This window comes from Saccopteryx bilineata, chromosome 11 (assembly GCF_036850765.1).
Source record: "Saccopteryx bilineata isolate mSacBil1 chromosome 11, mSacBil1_pri_phased_curated, whole genome shotgun sequence".
In the NCBI taxonomy this organism is placed as follows: Eukaryota; Metazoa; Chordata; class Mammalia; order Chiroptera; family Emballonuridae; genus Saccopteryx; species Saccopteryx bilineata.
The window spans coordinates 63,278,081-63,298,528 of NC_089500.1; the positions used below are offsets into that span (position 1 = coordinate 63,278,081).

The following is a 20,448-nucleotide window of genomic DNA, read 5'->3' on the forward strand; positions in this document are numbered from 1 at the left end:
CGGAGAACAGGAGCGAGAGGTCAGATAATCCGGAGAACAGGAACGAGGTGTCAGATACTCCGGAGAACAGGAACGAGGTGTCAGATACTCCGGAGAACAGGAGGGAGGTGTCAGATACTCCGGAGAACAGGAGCGAGGTGTCAGATACTCCGGAGAACAGGAGCGAGAGGTCAGATACTCCGGAGAACAGGAGCGAGAGGTCAGATACTCCGGAGAACAGGAGCGTGCTGTCAGAAACTCCGGAGAACAGGAGCGAGGTGTCTGATACTCCGGAGAACAGGAGCGCGTGTCTGATACTCCGGAGAACAGGAGCTAGATGTCAGATACTCCGGAGAACAGGAGCGAGAGGTCAGATACTCCGGAGAACAGAGGCGAGAGGTCAGATACTCCGGAGAACAGGAGCGAGGTGTCAGATACTCCAGAGAACAGGAGCGAGAGGTCAGATACTCCGGAGAACAGGAGCAAGGTGTCAGATACTCCGGAGAACAGGAGCGAGGTGTCAGATACTCCGGAGAACAGGAGCAAGAGGTCAGATACTCCGGAGAAAAGAGGCAAGATGTCAGATACTCCGGAGAACAGGGCGAGAGGTCAGAAACTCCAGAGAACAGGAGCGAGGTGTCAGATACTCCGGAGAACAGGAGCGAGGTGTCAGATACTCCGGAGAACAGGAGCGATAGGTCAGATAATCCGGAGAACAGGAACGAGGTGTCAGATACTCCGGAGAACAGGAACGAGGTGTCAGATACTCCGGAGAACAGGAGCAAGGTGTCAGATACTCCGGAGAACAGGAGCGAGGTGTCAGATACTCCGGAGAACAGGAGCAAGAGGTCAGATACTCCGGAGAAAAGAGGCAAGATGTCAGATACTCCGGAGAACAGGAGCGAGGTGTCAGATACTCCGGAGAACAGGAGCGAGGAGAACAGGAGCGAGAGGTCAGATACCCCGGAGAACAGGAGCGAGAGGTCAGATACCCCGGAGAACAGGAGCGAGAGGTCAGATACCCCGGAGAACAGGAGCGAGAGGTCAGATACCCCGGAGAACAGGAGCGAGAGGTCAGATACCCCGGAGAACAGGAGCGAGAGGTCAGATACCCCGGAGAACAGGAGCGAGAGGTCAGATACCCCGGAGAACAGGAGCGAGAGGTCAGATACCCCGGAGAACCGGAGCGAGAGGTCAGATACCCCGGAGAACAGGAGCGAGAGGTCAGATACCCCGGAGAACAGGAGCGAGAGGTCAGATACCCCGGAGAACAGGAGCGAGAGGTCAGATACTCCGGAGAACAGGAGCGAGAGGTCAGATACTCCGGAGAACAGGAGCGAGGTGTCAGAAACTCCGGAGAACAGGAGCGAGATGTCAGATACTCCGGAGAACAGGAGCGAGGTGTCAGATACTCCGGAGAACAGGAGCGAGGTATCAGAAACTCCGGAGAACAGGAGCGAGATGTCTGATACTCCGGAGAACAGGAGCGAGGTGTCAGATACTCCGGAGAACAGGAGCGAAGTGTCAGATACTCCGGGGAACAGGAGCGAGAGGTCAGATACTCCGGAGAACAGGAGCGAGAGGTCAGATACTCCGGAGAACAGGAGCGAGGTGTCAGATACTCCGGAGAACAGGAGCGAGAGGTCAGATACTCCGGAGAAAAGAGGCAAGATGTCAGATACTCCGGAGAACAGGGCGAGAGGTCAGAAACTCCGGAGAACAGGAGCGAGGTGTCAGATACTCCGGAGAACAGGAGCGAGGTGTCAGATACTCCGGAGAACAGGAGCGAGAGGTCAGATAATCCGGAGAACAGGAACGAGGTGTCAGATACTCCGGAGAACAGGAACGAGGTGTCAGATACTCCGGAGAACAGGAGGGAGGTGTCAGATACTCCGGAGAACAGGAGCGAGGTGTCAGATACTCCGGAGAACAGGAGCGAGAGGTCAGATACTCCGGAGAACAGGAGCGAGAGGTCAGATACTCCGGAGAACAGGAGCGTGGTGTCAGAAACTCCGGAGAACAGGAGCGAGGTGTCTGATACTCCGGAGAACAGGAGCGCGTGTCTGATACTCCGGAGAACAGGAGCTAGATGTCAGATACTCCGGAGAACAGGAGCGAGAGGTCAGATACTCCGGAGAACAGAGGCGAGAGGTCAGATACTCCGGAGAACAGGAGCGAGGTGTCAGATACTCCGGAGAACAGGAGCGAGAGGTCAGATACTCCGGAGAACAGGAGCAAGGTGTCAGATACTCCGGAGAACAGGAGCGAGGTGTCAGATACTCCGGAGAACAGGAGCAAGAGGTCAGATACTCCGGAGAAAAGAGGCAAGATGTCAGATACTCCGGAGAACAGGGCGAGAGGTCAGAAACTCCAGAGAACAGGAGCGAGGTGTCAGATACTCCGGAGAACAGGAGCGAGGTGTCAGATACTCCGGAGAACAGGAGCGATAGGTCAGATACTCCGGAGAACAGGAGCGAGGTGTCAGATACTCCGGAGAACAGGAGCAAGAGGTCAGATACTCCGGAGAAAAGAGGCAAGATGTCAGATACTCCGGAGAACAGGAGCGAGGTGTCAGATACTCCGGAGAACAGGAGCGAGGAGAACAGGAGCGAGAGGTCAGATACCCCGGAGAACAGGAGCTAGAGGTCAGATACCCCGGAGAACAGGAGCGAGAGGTCAGATACCCCGGAGAACAGGAGCGAGAGGTCAGATACTCCGGAGAACAGGAGCGAGAGGTCAGATACCCCGGAGAACAGGAGCGAGAGGTCAGATACTCCGGAGAACAGGAGCGAGAGGTCAGATACCCCGGAGAACAGGAGCGAGAGGTCAGATACTCCGGAGAACAGGAGCGAGAGGTCAGATACTCCGGAGAACAGGAGCGAGGTGTCAGAAACTCCGGAGAACAGGAGCGAGATGTCAGATACTCCGGAGAACAGGAGCGAGGTGTCAGATACTCCGGAGAACAGGAGCGAGGTATCAGAAACTCCGGAGAACAGGAGCGAGATGTCTGATACTCCGGAGAACAGGAGCGAGGTGTCAGATACTCCGGAGAACAGGAGCGAAGTGTCAGATACTCCGGGGAACAGGAGCGAGAGGTCAGATACTCCGGAGAACAGGAGCGAGAGGTCAGATACTCCGGAGAACAGGAGCGAGGTGTCAGATACTCCGGAGAACAGGAGCGAGAGGTCAGATACTCCGGAGAAAAGAGGCAAGATGTCAGATACTCCGGAGAACAGGGCGAGAGGTCAGAAACTCCGGAGAACAGGAGCGAGGTGTCAGATACTCCGGAGAACAGGAGCGAGGTGTCAGATACTCCGGAGAACAGGAACGAGGTGTCAGATACTCCGGAGAACAGGAGGGAGGTGTCAGATACTCCGGAGAACAGGAGCGAGGTGTCAGATACTCCGGAGAACAGGAGCGAGAGGTCAGATACTCCGGAGAACAGGAGCGATAGGTCAGATAATCCGGAGAACAGGAACGAGGTGTCAGATACTCCGGAGAACAGGAACGAGGTGTCAGATACTCCGGAGAACAGGAGCAAGGTGTCAGATACTCCGGAGAACAGGAGCGAGGTGTCAGATACTCCGGAGAACAGGAGCTAGATGTCAGATACTCCGGAGAACAGGAGCGAGAGGTCAGATACTCCGGAGAACAGAGGCGAGAGGTCAGATACTCCGGAGAACAGGAGCGAGGTGTCAGATACTCCGGAGAACAGGAGCGAGAGGTCAGATACTCCGGAGAACAGGAGCAAGGTGTCAGATACTCCGGAGAACAGGAGCGAGGTGTCAGATACTCCGGAGAACAGGAGCAAGAGGTCAGATACTCCGGAGAAAAGAGGCAAGATGTCAGATACTCCGGAGAACAGGGCGAGAGGTCAGAAACTCCAGAGAACAGGAGCGAGGTGTCAGATACTCCGGAGAACAGGAGCGAGGTGTCAGATACTCCGGAGAACAGGAGCGATAGGTCAGATAATCCGGAGAACAGGAACGAGGTGTCAGATACTCCGGAGAACAGGAACGAGGTGTCAGATACTCCGGAGAACAGGAGCAAGGTGTCAGATACTCCGGAGAACAGGAGCGAGGTGTCAGATACTCCGGAGAACAGGAGCAAGAGGTCAGATACTCCGGAGAAAAGAGGCAAGATGTCAGATACTCCGGAGAACAGGAGCGAGGTGTCAGATACTCCGGAGAACAGGAGCGAGGAGAACAGGAGCGAGAGGTCAGATACCCCGGAGAACAGGAGCGAGAGGTCAGATACCCCGGAGAACAGGAGCGAGAGGTCAGATACCCCGGAGAACAGGAGCGAGAGGTCAGATACTCCGGAGAACAGGAGCGAGAGGTCAGATACCCCGGAGAACAGGAGCGAGAGGTCAGATACTCCGGAGAACAGGAGCGAGAGGTCAGATACCCCGGAGAACAGGAGCGAGAGGTCAGATACTCCGGAGAACAGAGGCAAGATGTCAGATACTCCGGAGAACAGGTTTTCAGTCCCACTTATGTATTTGAAATTAAGGAGGGAATTTAAGGAAGATTATAGGGAGGTGGAAGACAGCAAGGTAGGGATCAGATTTCAGGACAGTTAAGATTATTTGCTGTGTTGGTGGTTTTATCTGAGGAGGAGGGGTGTAAAAGGGCACGTTTCAGAGGTGTATTAACCTAGGTGCACAGAAACAATGGACAGGACTTGCTTAAAGCAAATCCTTTTAGTAAAGAAGTTGCATGGCTAGAGTGTGACGGACCCCCCAGGATCTTGCCCTGTTAGGAATTTATGATCATGTCCCTTTGTGGGGTCACTTTTCATAGGACCCCTTTATTTTGTCCACATCCCCTAGCCTGAAATGTCACAATGCCAGATCCCCTCCCCCACCCCCTCCACCACTCTGCACACACCTGGATTTTACCTCAGAGCTCTCTGTTTTCAGCAAGTTGGACTGGACGGAGGCTTCTGTCCTCCAAACACTGTGCTGAGAATGTGGCTCCCCTTCTCACAGGGGAAGTGAGAGGGGGAGAGATTTAGAGACAAAAACCTAGTGCATCAGACCAGGTCTCGGCTATTCCTGAGATCCCTTCATGGGGATGGTGGGGAAGGGAAGCTAGAGTAGGCCCAGGCAGAGAGGGGAGACCCTTGGCTACCCAGGTAGGAGGATATCAGATCCTGAGCTGAACTGGGGTCTCCTGCCCTGACCTAACCCAGGACGCCCAGGAATGTGCAGCAGGCTGCAGAGCACCGCCTTTCTCTGAGAGTCCCCAGGTCCAGGACTGAATCCCCCCTGGGCAGAGCTGCGGTTAGCATGGGGCTAGTATTCTCAATGACCTTCCGGCCTGTTGCCTGGAGGTCCTTTCCTGGGGTTCAGGGTCAGATGGAGCCAGCCCAGTGCTTCCAGATGCTTCCACTCCCCGCCAACCAGGGCACCTGACCCAGCAGGGGAAGTGACTAGCCACCTAGCTCTCCTTGGTTGATATCCTCTTCTCACGATCCTATAAGAAGGAAAAATTATTCCCAGTTCACAGGCAAGGAAATGAGGCCAGTTACCTTGCTCAAGGTCAACTTGAGCACCAGCTCGGCTAGCGAGTGTGGCAGGGAGCTAGCTCCCTTTCACCACGAAACCCGCCCAAATCAAGTTTCCTTGACTTTAGCCCAACTGAAGATCACGCATCTGTTTTCAGTCACCAGCATCCAGAAGGTCCCCCGGAGCAGTAGCGGTGGAGGGAAAGTGGGCGGGGCGTGGAGCAGTAGCTGTGGAGGGAAAGTGGGCGGGGCGTGGAGCAGTAGCGGTGGAGGGAAGGTGGGCGGGGCGTGGGGGGGTGGCCATTCTTTCAAACGTCAAGTCAAGTAGTCAAGTACGGTGGGACCCAGGAGTTAGGCTCTTAGCTGTGCTAATGAATGTGGCAGCAGCAGTACCCCATGAGTCATTATTACCTCTGTCCTGCAGGCACCTGCTGTCTAGCAGCTGGGGCTTCAGACTTCAAGACATTTAAGATTAGAGGAAGGACTTATCGCCCCAACACATTTTGGGGGAACTCCAGCAGCCAGCAAGTATTTGGTCCTCCCCAAGGGCTTTCCAGAAAGGGGCACGCAGGGCTTACGATCCTATTTCTGCTTGAGGGTGTACTTTCCCTCTTGAGAAAGTCTGGGCCATCCTCTGACCTTTACACTGATGCCACCCCTGCAGAATGCATGGAGTCCTAACCTCCTTTAGCCCAGGTAGACCTGCCAGAGCCACTTTAGAACACTGGTCCCCAACCTTTTTTGGGCCACGGACCGGTTTAATGTCAGAAAATATTTTCAGGGACCAGCCTTTAGGGTGGGGCGGATAAATGTATTACGTGACCGAGACAAGCGTCAAGAGTGAGTCTTAGACGGATGTAACAGAGGGAATCTGGTCATTTTTTAAAAAATAAAGCATCATTCAGACTTAAATATAAATTAAAGGGAAATAATGTAAGTTATTTATTCTCTCTCTGCAGACTGGTACCAAATGGCCCACGGACCGGTACCGGTCCGCGGCCCGGGGGTTGGGGACCACTGCTGTAGAGGACACCAACTGTAACTACCTCCCTCATGTCAAGTCCTTCACAGGCAGAAGCTTCAGAATGGTCTCAGGGGGCTGTTAAACTCTTTCATATCAATAAAGACGTATGTACAAGTTGCTAGTTTTTCTTAATTTGTTTTATTGATTTTAGTGAGAGAGCAAGGGAGAGAGAGAGAGAGAGAGAGAGAGGAACATCAATCAGTTCCTGTATGTGCCCTGACCAGGGACCGACCCGGAAACCTCTGCCCTGCGGGAGGATGCTCTAACCAACTGTACCGTCTGACCGCAGCACAAGCTGCTAGTTTTTAAGGTGATGGGCCTGCAGTTAGTCTAGGAACACCACAGGGCACATCTAGGACACAGGGCACATTCTGGTCTCTTGCTCCTCAGGAGGTAGACCTCATTCCTGGGGAGTTTTCCTCTTTCATGAGTAAAATAATTCGGGGTTTTAGCTATGATGTAACATTTGTGGCAGGGCTGTAGGTCACATACTTTTTCTGACGCCATCACTCTAAATAGCGCTGGCATGGGCTCATTTCTTCATCAACCAATGCCCATTTTTTGGTGGTTTCTTTTTCTGTTTTTTGTTTTGTTTTGTTTTTAGCTTCTCCTGGGGCCAGAAGCCTGAAGGGACTAGCTCAGAGTCAGGGACTAGCTCTGTGAGAATCGGGTCTCAGGCAACCTTCCAGCAACTCTTAGGGGGTTTTGTTTTGTTTTTAATTATCCCTGTTTTAGAGATGAAGAAATTAAGGATCATAGACATTCTTGGGGATTCAGAATTGGATTCTGATTCAAATTTGCCTGGTTCCCAATCTCTGAGTTGTATTTCTCCACTTTATTACCTCCCTTTGGGGGGGGGCTGGTGTCTAGGGACTGTGTGTCAATTCTTTGTGGGTCTTGGCCCCAAAATTCCCCTCAGGCAATGTCTGTTGAGTTGGGAGTCCCTGTTGAGTCGGTGTCACTGAGATCTCTGTGGTTGCACAAACCTGACTTAGCCTGTTGGGGTCACGATGATGGCGGGGGTCTCTCACTTCAAGGAGGACCCATTCAGGGTCAACTCTCTCCTGAGCTGGGTCCGAGGCTCTCTCCACACTCCCGCAGGGTTTTCCGAAGAGTTGGGTCGAAATAACATCAAGAATGGTAATACCTTGGATTCCAGATTCTTCGTGGGTGAGCCACTCCACCTCCCCCTCACCTGTGCCATGCCTTCCTCTGTCCTCCCTTGAGAAGTAGGTGTGGATGGGGCTCTCGCAGCTGACAGCAGAGGCCGGAGGAGATTACCACAGGAAGCAGCAGCAGCCACTTAGGCAACCTGGACACAACTGATCCTTCTGGGTGTGGGGTCTGCCAGGCTCTTTCTCTCCTCTGCGGCTTCCTTACTACGGTGGGAAGGAAGTCACAGTCAGCTGACGGTGACTTCCTTCAGGGAGACCTGAAGAGTCCCCTCTCAGCTCTTCTCTCTTTCTTCATTGCCACAATCAACTCACTGCTTCCGCTTGGTTCTTCCTGCCCCCAGCCCGCGCTCTCCTCCGTCCTCAGACGGAAGGGTAATGAAATAAACCCGAAAAGGCCGGCAGGGAGAGGAGTTCTCTTCTGCAGCTATCCCAAAGCATCCTCGCCTCGGTGTCCTTCCTGGAGCTTTTGTGGGAAAGAGGCTAAGCACCTGACTTCTTTAAACTGTGATATTCCTGTCATCAAAAGATTTGCCTCTGCCCGGTTACGTCCTGTTAGAAATGTGGTTTGGAACTTACTACGCAGGTTTAGAAAAGAGCTGAGGATCAGGGTGATGCAGACCTCTCTTTCTGTGCCACCTTCAAAAGGGCACTGCGGGAGACGTCTGTGCCCTCCCCACCAACCCGTGTGGGTCAGGAACCCTCTCCTCTGGCTGCTGCACCCTGCATCATCTAGGGAGCTTCAAACAAGCAAGAGCACTGAGGTCAAGGCTCAGCTCTGAGTGGACCTGGGAAGAGGCATTTGTGGTGCTTCTCTGAGACCAGCCGCTGCCAGACCCTCAGACCGCACAGCACACATGGACGTCTCCAGCGTTGCTGTGGACATGCAGGTCCTGCTTTGACAGGCCCATGTCTCCAGGAGCTGACGGTGACTTGTCTAATGGCCACTTAGAGCAGGGAGGCCGTAGAGTACCAGGAAGGGCCAAACAGCCAGGTGGCGTGCTATGCCCCACCAGTACACAAACTGGATAGAAGACACAGAACCTTCAAAATAAAGGGCTGTCTTTCTGGGAAGACAGAGAACCACGGGTCATTTCAAGGGACTCCCTGACTCAGGATGCCTTTTTTAACATTTTCTCTCATGGCGCCTCCTTGTGACAATGTGACCCCCTCTGTGGCTTCTGCACACTCTCCCAAGTGTTAACTCACACCCAGGCTTAGTGATCATCTGTAGGCTGAGATTCTTCTGCTCTTGGAGTGACACCTTGCAGGGTGAGTGACAGGACCCAACCATGCAGTAAGGAGGCCCGGTGGTAATTACCTGCACACGGTATGTGTAGTTGAGCAACCAGTTCTCATTGCTAGGATACCAGTATTGTCCACTATGCTCGGTCGCTGGAGTTGTGTCGTCATGAGCTGCTCCTTCTAGGGGCATTTACCCGTCCTCAATCCACCTGCTTCACTCCCTTAGAATAGCGAGAACAGCTGGCCCCTGTGTCCGTGTGGTAGAAAAAGTACAGCTTCACACATCCACTGGCCCAGCCACCTGCCACCTCTGGTCCTGAGCATGTTGTGTCCTTGTCACATTTGTGCTTTGGGCAGTTGGTCTTAGGCAGCTACAGGAGTCCTCGCCAGGACTGGGCTTCTTGTACTCGGAAGGATTAAAGTAAGGTGGTCAACTGATCTGCCATGAATTGTTGAGTTTCCTCTAGGGACCAAACCCTTGCACTGTGCGTTTTGTGCAAAACAAAGAGTTCTCCAGAAACACTCCTCTTCTTTTTTCATATAAAGTTCTTTTCTTAAAAGTGTCCTTTAGCTGCAGGAAGTTCCCCTGTTAAGAGGAAGGAAAGACTACTGGCTCGGGAAGAGGACAGAACAAGTTTTTTCCTGTCATTGTCCCCTGAAGGCCGAGTCCTTCCTGGCTTCCCAGTGCCCCCTACTGCCTCCCGTGCGGCCAGAGCACCGTGCGGGTTCTAGCCGTCTGGTTTGGTTGTGCCTAAGCTGTCTTCATCTTCTCCCAGAAATAGAGACCGGACACTTTTGGATACAAATGTTTTGGTTTAAGAAGGTAGGAACATGCCTGACCAGGCGGTGGAGCAGTGGATAAAGCGTTGGACTGGGATGCTGAGGACCCAGGTTCGAGACCCCGAGGTTGCCAGCTTGAGCACGGGCTCATCTGGCTTGAGCAAAATTTAAAAAAAGCTCACCAGTTTAGACCCAAGGTCACTGGCTCCAGCAAGGGGTTACTCAGTCTGCTGAAGGCCCGCGGTCAAGGCACATATGAGAAAGCAATCAATGAACAACTAAGGTGTCGCAACAAAAAACTGATGATTGATGCTTCTCATCTCTCTCCATTCCTGTCTGTCTGTCCCTGTCTATCCCTCTCTCTGACTCTCTCTCTCTCTCTCTGTGTCCTTGTAAAGAGAGAGAGAGAAAAAAAGAAGATAGGAACATAGAGTCAAAGATGGAGGTCAATCTGCCTCTTCACAAATGGCTGGCAGCGTATGCCCAGGCCCACCCAGAATTAGGGGCTGAGCAACAAAACCAATTGTTGGCAAATGAGAAGTCTGCTGGTGGACTTCAGAGCAATGGAACGGGCACTGCGTGGTCGCTCTCCGTGGCTCTGGTGCAGGGTGGGTACTGAGTGAGGTGCTGAGTTCCTGGGCCTCTCCCTGGCTGTTGGCCACCTCGTCTGAGAATGGGGAGGAAGCTGGATTGCAAAAGCAATCCGTGTCCTGGAAAAGGCCGTGCCGAGCCAGGCCGGCAGACGGGCCACACGGGGCAGCAGGGTCAGGAGGCTGATGTTAGCACAAGGTCCTGTAAAACAGTCGCCCCTCAGTTCCTGGGCGGGTCAGCCTCACATGTGGAGTTAACTGTCAGCCCTCGTGTCCACTCAGGGAGCTGTGGGCAGGAGTCGTCGAGAACAGCAAAACGTCTAGAAGTCAGTTTTTCAAACTTTGGGTTCCGTTAAGTTTTTTCCTAATAGTGTTGCCCTTCGTGGGGGAGATAATCCCTAAAATCCCCCTTTCTTTCATAATTGGAGCACAGGGATGGCCACCAGGCTGGCTCCCACCTACCAGGCTGGACCCACCTACCAGGCTGGCACCCACCTACCAGGCTGGGCCCACCTACCAGGCTGGCACCCACCTACCAGGCTGGCACCCACCTACCAGGCTGGGCCCACCTACCAGGCTGGCACCCACCTACCAGGCTGGGCCCACCTACCAGGCTGGCACCCACCTACCAGGCTGGCACCCACCTACCAGGCTGGGCCCACCTACCAGGCTGGCACCCACCTACCAGGCTGGGCCCACCTACCAGGCTGGCACCCACCTACCAGGCTGGCACCCACCTACCAGGCTGGGCCCACCTACCAGGCTGGCACCCACCTACCAGGCTGGCACCCACCTACCAGGCTGGCACCACTGCCCTCTGCATACACGCAGTGCACTCGTACTCTGCTGTTTCTCTTCATTAAAAGCGTGTTAACCTTTGGTGAACTTTGGACACCAACTTCTGAATTTACATTCTCAAAGGAGCCCCCCAGTTCCTGGAGGCCACAGATATTTGATCTGTGTTTAGAAACACCTGAGTGCTTTCCTTTCGTAGAACTCCCTGAGCTCTCAGCTCTTCTGGTTCTACCCTTGTTCACAACTCCACCTTGTCTCTTTACCTGCCCAACAGATCATGGTCATTCCATGAGGTTTCAGATTGTGTGGACTGACTAAAGTGCTAACCTACTGCTCCAAGTTGGATTTCCCTTTGATGTATGTGTGTGTTTGTGTGTGTGTGTGTGTGTCTGTGTGTGACAGAGACAAAGACAGAGGGACAGAGAGAGGGGCAGATAGGGACAGACACACAAGGAGAGAGATGAGAAGCATCAATTCTTTGTTGCAGCACCTTAGTAATTCACTGATTGCTTTCTCATGTGTGCCTTGATGGGGGAGGGCTATAGCAGAGTAAGTGATCCCTTGCTCAAGCCAGTGACCTTGGGCTCAAGCCTGCAACCTTGGCCTTCAAGCCAGTGACCTTTGGCCTCAAGCCAGCGACCATGGGGTCATGTCTATGGTCCTACGCTCAAGCCAGTGATGCTGAGCTCAAACTGGATAAGCCCACGCTCAAACTGGTGACCTCGGGGTTTGGAACCTGGGTCCTCTGCATCCCAGTCCGATGCTCTTTTCACTGCACTTCCACCTGGTCAGGCGGATTTTCTTATATTTCTATGCCAGCCTATCACAGCTCAGCTCAGAGCTTGGCAGCAGCACCTGGCACATTGACAGCAACAAGTTAGTGTGCACGGGGTTTACATGCCTAGACACCAGGCTTGGAGTGCAGTGACCTACGCTAGTCTTAGAGGCAGGAGGCTGCCATCTTTGCACGGAAAAATGGAGAGTTGACCATGTGAATTTCAAAATAGGCGCATGCATGTGTGTTCTTTTAGAAGCAAAGCCCTGCCTGATCCCTGGCAGTGAGAGGTTACACCATGCTTACGTAGCCTGAGGAATAGGATGTTTCATAGCTCTGACTGCGAAGGGAAGGAGGGCAGCACAGCAAGTGGGTCACTGTTGGGCAAACAAGTGTGTTACAAACATGTTAGTTTTGCTCACTTGTACTTTGCCGGATTGGTGCATGAGCACAGGCAGCACCATGTGTGTATAGTCTATGTAAAGCTGCAGGCACCTGCCCTTAGGGCAGCAGATTGTAGATGGAGGATTGCCTGCTGCCATTGGGAGGGGCCATATTTTGCTATTTTGTTTGCTGGAGAAGGGATCCCCCCTCCAGCCTGTTTGCTAATCAGTCCTGAGAGAAAGAGAGGGAGGCCGTTTTTCCTGCCTGCTTGCTCGTCTGCCATTGCAAGTCTCTAATAAACAGAATGGCCCGCCATCTTCCAGCTCCACAGTTCCTCTACCGTCTGCCCGAATCCAGCGTGCACCTGCCTGGCCACAGCCACCGGCTTTACAGCCACCACGGAGAGCATCAGTGTCTGCTGTCCTAGACCCTCCCTAGGACAGGCTACCTTCTCAGCTGCAGTCATACAGGGGAGAGGGAGAATGATGAAGACTGGTGCCATAAAGGAAGACGGTGGCCTCACTCAACCCTTGCCCCCTTTCCAGCTGACCACACAGTGTGGCGCTGATTCTCTTTTTTTCTTGTCTGTTAAATCAGGATAAACCTTCACCTCCTCACGTGCATCTGGATTACAAAACGGGGCACCCATGACTGTGCCCGATGCGCCAAAAGATTGTTACTTGGCAGGTGTTAGTGTCCCGCTCGCTCCCTCCCAGGGGGACTGAGGAGACATCACTTAGCTCTTTGAAATTCACCCTCAGCATGCAGTGAGAACTCATTTCTCCACCTTCCATGTGATTCTAATTTCAGCATTTCACAGCTCTTTTGAAATAGCTTCTTTTGTCCCTGTCTGTGCAGAGAGCAGAAATGAGAACATCCCCCCTCTGCAGGCAGGAATGTGAGAGCCAGCTTCATGTTTTTCCTGGGCGAACACCAGATGCAGCAGGAGAAATGGGACGGGGTGGGGCAGGAAGGCCTGGACCTGACTAAGGTTTAAGTCCTAGGAGCATGTCGTCAGCACCTACTGCTTAAGGGGGTACATAGAGTGGTCCCCCTTGCAGCTAAGGAAACAGAGGTCAGTGAGGGTCATCTTTCGTGTCCACGTGCATGAGGTAACACAGCCAGGGATCAAGTGAGGTCTTGTTCCCCTGCCATGCATCTCCTAATCAGCCTTGGTGACGGTTTCTGTTCCCCTGCAAGAGAAACTGTGGTGATCAACAGATTGGTTCTGATCAGCGCTTTCTAGGCTGCCTGGCTTCACTCTCAGGTGACTTCAGTGACTGTGCTCCTGCTGTGTTTAAGATCCCCTGCGAAGTGGCTTGTATAGCAGAGCTCCACCAGGCAGCTCCGGCGGATAATTCAAAATCAAGACCGATGAGTGATGGGGTGGGGAGGGCTACCACACAGAATCCAGAGCAGACCAGAAAAACAAACGGGCATAGCATTCCCTCCGGCAGCCGCCTCTCGCCCACTCCCCACAGGATCTGAGCCAGCCCGGCTCGAGGCTGTCTGAGTCAGAGCAGGCAGAGTCCCGGGGCACTCAGCCTTGGGAAGCAAGCCTGGCCGATGTTCAGTTTGGGTGGCACTTTCCTTAATTTACTGTAAACTGTCCCGTGGGCAGAGCTGGGCATGGATCCCACGGCACTCACACCCTTGTTTTCCCTCCCTGGCTAGGTCCTGGCTGCGAAAGTTCTCAACCTGGTCCTACCAAACATGTCCCTGGGCCCGATCGACTCCAGCGTGCTCTCTCGGAATAAGACGGAGGTGAGCGTCTGCCTGGAAACTGGGGGGGTCGCCGGAGCCAGCGAGGGAGTGACGGCAGTGGCCTGGTGGGAGAGCCAGGTTTGAGCTCCATCTGCGGTGTTTCACTGCCTGTCTGCCGAGGCCCCACTGAGGTGCTGGGGATGTGGAGACGCGGGAGGGGCTGTCTGGCTTCGGGATTGGGAGGGAAGGGACGGGTGGGTGGTCATGAAGCCGGAGCTGTGCCCTGAGCGTGCAGGCAGCGAACCTGATGCTGCTGTGTGTATATCAGCCAGGTAGGTCTCTTTTGGTTGTAAGTGACAGAAACTGAAAATGACTTAAGCAAATTTAAAAGAAATTAAGCAGAAGTGAAATGTATTGGTAAAGGCTTTGGGCATGGGTGGACCCAGGGGTTCCAAAGTCCTGTTCAGTAACCATTCTCCCCACGTCCCATATCCCCTGGTTCGGCTCCATTCGCAACCAAACTTTGCCCAACTGGAGACAGAGATGGCCTCTGGCAGCTTTACATGAGCAATTCCAGCAGACAGACAGCATCTCCTTCCAAGAAAAGGGCTGGTTTTTATTGGCTCACTTGTCCAAGCCTGTATAATTCGTCTGGGAAAGGTATCAGTGCCAACCCCTCCCAACCTCGTGGCCCGAGAGTATAGTGGGAGGGGGGAGGGGGGACAGAATTGGGACAGAGTAGCAGAGGACAAAGGAGTGAGCTCAGGCCAGATCAGATGTCCTGTGGGTTGTGGTAGTGGTGCTGAGCCGAAGAGGGATGGGAAGAAAAGGGTGCGGGTGGAGAGGGCAGCCCGTTTGCAGAATATTGGCCAGTAGTTTGGTTCGACCACGTGTAGGGCAGCAGGTGAGTGTCGAGGGCTAAACTGATGGCAGATCACAAGGTAACGCACAACCCCCATCTACCAGGAGCCACTGTCCTGCTGGAAGTATACTGCAGCCCCCCAAACAGAGTGTTACTGCCTTCTATGAAAGTAAAACCAAAAAAAGAAAAGAAAAAGGAGGGAAATGAGAGAAAGATTAAAAAATAAAAGCAAAACCAACTCAGCGGTGGCTTTATAAGCTGGGAAGTTGTACCATCCATCATTGTCACCGCCCCTGGGACGAGGCACCAAGGTCAGCATGAACAAAAGGTCAAGGAAGGTCAACAGTGTGCCTGAGACGGGGTCTGAGCAGACTCCAGATCCCCAGAAATTGGGACTCGTCTATTAAAATGCTGCTCAGTGAACCAGCCTGCCTCCCGTTTAGCAAAATCTCAGCACCTGTCCCTGCCTTTGATTGGGCCTTTATGCTCCGTGCCAGATGGTTGCTGCATGCTTACCCACACAAAGCAGCCCGAGTGAGCAGAGCAGACTGAGGCTCTGCAAGGTAACAGGATGTGCCAGGGTCACCCACTGGTGGGATTAGCTTGAAAGCGTAGGTGGGTGTGGTTCCAGCCCTGTTCTGTCTGTGGGGGCAACAAACACCCCCTGCAGACTTAGAGCCAGTGGCCTCAGCAACCCTGAGTGTCTGGAAGACGTTGCAGTTATCTTCCGGATTAAGTAAATCCTCTGGCCACTCTGCCGCCTTGTTTCCCATCTTGCTCTAGAATTTGAAACCATGAAGGCCATGGATTCCTATGGACCCTGTGGAGTGGAGTGAGTGCTCTAGTTTTCCCGGGTCTCCTGGGGATGTGAGCTGGGGACTCGAGCTTTATGACCGAATTGGACCTCCTGGCCCTCTGAGTCAGTTAGAGAGTGGGCAGCTAAATGGGAATCATCCCTCATGTTTAGGAAGAAGACATTTCTAATCAGGGGTTAAAACTCCCAGGCTTCCAGGGTCAGCAGCTCCTTTTGAATCGGGCTGGTGAGAGGCTCTGTGGAGTGAGGAGCCGGAGGTATCAGATTCACCCAAGTCATTCACATTCCATTTTCATTTCATCTCATTTGTAAAAGCCACAGTGCATCCCAAACCCACACGTTGGGACCAAATTTGATCCACCAGGGTCAAAGAATATTTGAGTAAAGAAAAATAAAAATGTAACTCCAAAAGGCAGATCTGTATTTTGAAAAGGCACAGCCCTGGCTGGTTGGCTCAGTGGTAGAGCGTCGGCCTGGCATGCAGGAGTCCCAGGTTCGATTCCCAGCCAGGGCACACAGGAGAAGCACCCATCTGCTTCTCCACCCCTCCCCCTCTCCTTCCTCTCTGTCTCTCTCTTCCCCTCCTGCAGCCAAGGCTCCACTGGAGCAAAGTTGGCCCGGGCGCTGAGGGTAGCTCTATGGCCTCTGCCTCAGGCGCTAGAATGGCTCTGGTTGCAACAGAGCGACGGCCAAGATGGGCAGAGCAACGCCCCCTGGTGGGCATGCTGGGTGGATCCCGGTCGGGCGCATGAGGGAGTCTGTCTGACTGCCTCCCTGTTTCCAACTTCAGAAAAATACAAAAAAAAAAAAAAAGAAAAAAGAAAAGAAAAGGCACAGTGTTAGGACCCAAAAAAGCCAAAGGCAAACATATGTTATTTGATTTAATCCTGACATGAATGAGACCAGCTTGCCCATGGCTGCACAGTTAGAGCAGAGCTGGGATTCGAACCCATTTGATTCAAAAGTTCATGGTTGGGTGCCTCCTTCTAGCATCTTTGTACAGCCATTAAGCTTTTTTTCCCGCTTTATAATAACCGGTTCCCGCAGCCCTTGGCTGGGGCCACTGCTCTGTGTGCAGGGCTCCCCTTGTGGCGGGAGTCGGGGTGGGCAGGGGCGCCCCCACCTGCCAGCACCCTCCACAATGTTTCTGGCTGGAATGCGCAACCGCTAGCAAAACCAATTATTTTTTGCAGCGACTGTGCTAGGACGACAATGGGCTAAAAGGCTAAGAGGGACCTCCTTTTGAGATCTTGGAGAGGAACCATCCAGGGCGAGTCTGAGTCATTTATCTCACCACCTGCAAGTACTCTGGCAAAAAGGAAGAGAGAAAAAGAGACAACGATATGATTCTTAACCCTCTTTGTTTAAAACTAGCAACTCTCAAGAGTTTTTTATCTCACTTTTGAAATAATGGAAAATTCCACTGAAGGCCTTAAACACATGGAGGAGTCCGGTGTGAGTGTGCACACAGCACACAGGCTCTCCGGGGGTCCCGGGCTGCCCACCGGCCATTTCCCTGGCTGGGCAGGTAAACGGAGTGAGTCTTTAGAAACACTAAGAAAGGTCCCTGCTAGGAGGACGTGGCGGAGGGAGGTGGCTGGTGCTGGCCGGCACAAAGGCTGAGCTGCTGTTGGAATGAACAGAAGCCAACATTTCCATTTCTCAGCAGAGAGAATTCACTCCAGTGTCCAGCTCCGTCTCCCTTTGAACCTGTGCTGAACTTTAAAAATAGCAATACCCCGGAGAGGAATGAGCTCAGAAAAGGCACCTCCCTGATCTCACATCAGGGTGTCTTAAGGCACATCTTTAGCTAAGATGTTTCCCACAGAGCATGCGGCTATAAAAGCTTCAAAAGGAAAAGAATCGTTTGCCTAACAAGCTTCCTAAAGCCTGGCAAGGAAGGGTGCAGGCAGGGAGGGAGGCAGGGGGACGGGAGACTCTTTGGAAACAGGCTGATTCTGCATGTGAATGTCAAAAGCAGGGTGTTTGTTTGGGGTTTGCTGTGGCAAGTGTCTTCACAACCCACCCAGGACTGTTAGCATAATGCCCTTCACTAGCATCACCTCATGGCTGCCAGCCCACAGACACTCCCCTGCCTGTGTGGCCTCCAGGGGTCATGCAGGGAGTGCCTTGGACCAGTGGTCCCCAACCTTTTTTGGGCCACAGACCAGTTTATTATCAGAAAATATTTTCACGGACTGGCCTTTAGGGTGGGACGGATAAATGTATCACGTGACCGAGACAAGCGTCAAGAGTGAGTCTTAGACGGAGGTAACAGAGGGAATCTGGTCATTTTTTAAAAATAAAACATCGTTCAGACTTAAATATAAATAAAACAGAAATCATGTAAGTTATTTATTCTTTCTCTGCGGACCGGTACCAAATGGCCCACGGACCAATAACGGTCCGTGGCCCGGGAGTTGGGGACCACTGCCTTAGACTGTCTCAGTATGGCCCCATGCACAATGGCTGTACCCTTCTTCTGTATCAGACCAGCCCTTGGTCTCTCACAGCTCCTGTTTGCATTTGTGGAAACTTGGGCTCAGACAGGGCAAGTCACTTACCTGAGGTCACACAGCTACTAAGTAAGGATTGGAGCACAGACCTTCTGCTCTGAGCCAAGTACTCTTGGCACTGAAGCCCTGGGAACAAAGTTACTGCTCAGGCATTTTTTGTTTGTCTCCACATTTGGAGACCCTGGTCAGAACACTGGAGCGCTGACATACTGATCATTCCACCCTTAGAATGTGGTGGGTCCCTTCCACTCTGAAAGGCCTTGAATGTTCTTAGTATCTGCCCTGCCAGGGATGCAGGTGGGGGCGGGAGGTCGCTCGGAGTCTCCGCCTGCCCCCACACCGCACCATTGCTAACCATGCAGTTATTCACAAACAATACCTCACTTTCTTTCCAAGCTCCATCCTTTGGCCTGTGAACTGGGTAGAAGTGGGAGAAAGAGAAGCTGTGATTCTGAGCACGCCTTCCACTGGGGACAATGCACTGTTTATATATAGAGGTACTTTGTCTTCCAGAGCCAAGCCTCTACTCTCTATAAATACTCTGGGATGCCCACCAGCAGTATCCTAGCCTGTTCCTATCATGCTGGCAGGCCATATGGCGAGAGCTGGGAGGAATGGCCAACTTTATTTCATTTCATTTGTATAAGTGGGTGCCACTCCAGACCCCGCCCAGTGTTTGACATGTGCCAGTGTCAAGGATTAGGTACCCCGCACCCCAGTTCCAGATAGGTCTCCCAAGCCACATGCCAGTAGACCACCTCTCGGAATGCAGGTGTGTGTATCTGACGTGCTAGTAAGCCAAGACACTGGGACACAAGTGGTTAGAGATAAGAGGTTTGTTTAATTTGGCCAAAGCCGGAAAACGGGGGAGCAAGATCTTTCCAATTTTTCTTCTTCTCAAAAAGCAAAAAGTAGGGAGTGTTTATGCAGCTAGGAGTAGGGAGGTGGAGTTCCAGGAAACCGAGAGAGAAGTCTGTGTTTCTTCAGTCACAGATAACATTTTGTGCAGCCAGACTTCTGGGCGGCAGCAGCTGGTCACAGCTACCTTGGAGACATTCTTTCCTTCTGCAAAACAAACTCATAAATTATCTTTGTGGCCCTGGAGTTATCTCCTCGTGCTTGACAAAGAAACAGTACATCAGTGACACAAAATTATACTGTGAGAACAGGAGGTGCCGGGTTGAAGAACCAAGATTCTGCAAAATATCTCATAATTCTATGTCAGCGACGTTATCTTTCAAGCGAAAGGCAGAAACTAGACATCTTGTGACTATCGCCGTTGTGTAAGGCAGCAATTTTCAACCGGTGTGCCGCGTGGCAGGCAGCCTGGTGCGCTGCAAGAATTTTTTAAACATGCAGTACCTCAAATAAATAAATAAATAAAATGGAAAAAACCAATCAACATGCAATGCCTCACTATTTAGTCAGAGGCACTGACCTCTTTTCCATAGATTGTCAAATAATAAAATGACAACAGCCAACACAATAGCCATCCATTGTGAATGAATCAAAATCATACCTATATTATTTTTGTCAGATCAGCAAAAAGCAATTTTTGGGGGTGTGCCGAAGAATTTTAGGACTTAGTTTGTGTGTGCCATGAGATTTAAAAAAAAAAGGTTGAAAATTGTTAGGTTAAACTATCATTACTTTAAGCTTAACTAGGTCACTAGCTATATTTTTCTATTATCTCAAGCAAAGTGCCCTTTTGAACATTTCTCCTGGAACTTGCTTTACAGGCAGCCCTTCAGAAAACAACTAGTATATTTTCTGAATTTCGACTATAAGCAACGTGCCAACCAAAGCAATCGAAACAGTAGTCAAAGCCCGTCCCCCTGTCTCTGGAGTCTGTGATCTGACACCTAAACATATTTACTGTTGACTGTTGGTCTCAACATCTCCTATTTCCCCCCAGGAGACTTGTCTGTGTGAGGCAGCCATAACTTACCAATGCCTTAAAACAACAACAACAACAACAAGCCATTAGAATGTTTCCTGGAGTGTATAGCTCCATATGGGGAACACTGACGGGTGGGTCTGCCTTGGTCTCATGCCCGACAAAGTGGGGTCTGTTGATCTTCCCGCCCCCTTACCCCAGATGCTTCCTGCTCCCAGTCCTCCTTCTGCTAACTGTGGGAGAAACAGCTCGGAGCACGACAGACAGGCTCCTGAACTCGGTGACTTTAATTGCAGCGGGAAAGCCAGCAGCTCTTTAGAGAAGCTGCCAGGGGTAGTCCCAGCGGCCAGCCAGACCCAAGACCGAGTGAGGCATTCTCCCCGCCCCACAGGCCGAGCGAAGC

The 20,448-nt window shown here is 52.3% G+C and overlaps 1 protein-coding gene across 3 annotated transcripts in view; it reads left to right on the top strand.

Annotated features, from left to right (window-relative positions):
- Positions 1–20,448, top strand: part of MGLL (monoglyceride lipase) — a 152,254-nt gene that overhangs the window by 114,653 nt on the left and 17,153 nt on the right. For 2 of the 3 annotated variants that reach the window (XM_066247381.1, XM_066247380.1), the window contains exons 6-7: positions 7,613–7,681; positions 13,927–14,016. In XM_066247381.1, coding sequence (XP_066103478.1) covers positions 7,613–7,681; positions 13,927–14,016 — 159 coding nt within the window. The remainder of the gene's footprint in view (positions 1–7,612; positions 7,682–13,926; positions 14,017–20,448) is intronic. The other variant, XM_066247382.1, reaches the window with a different exon arrangement.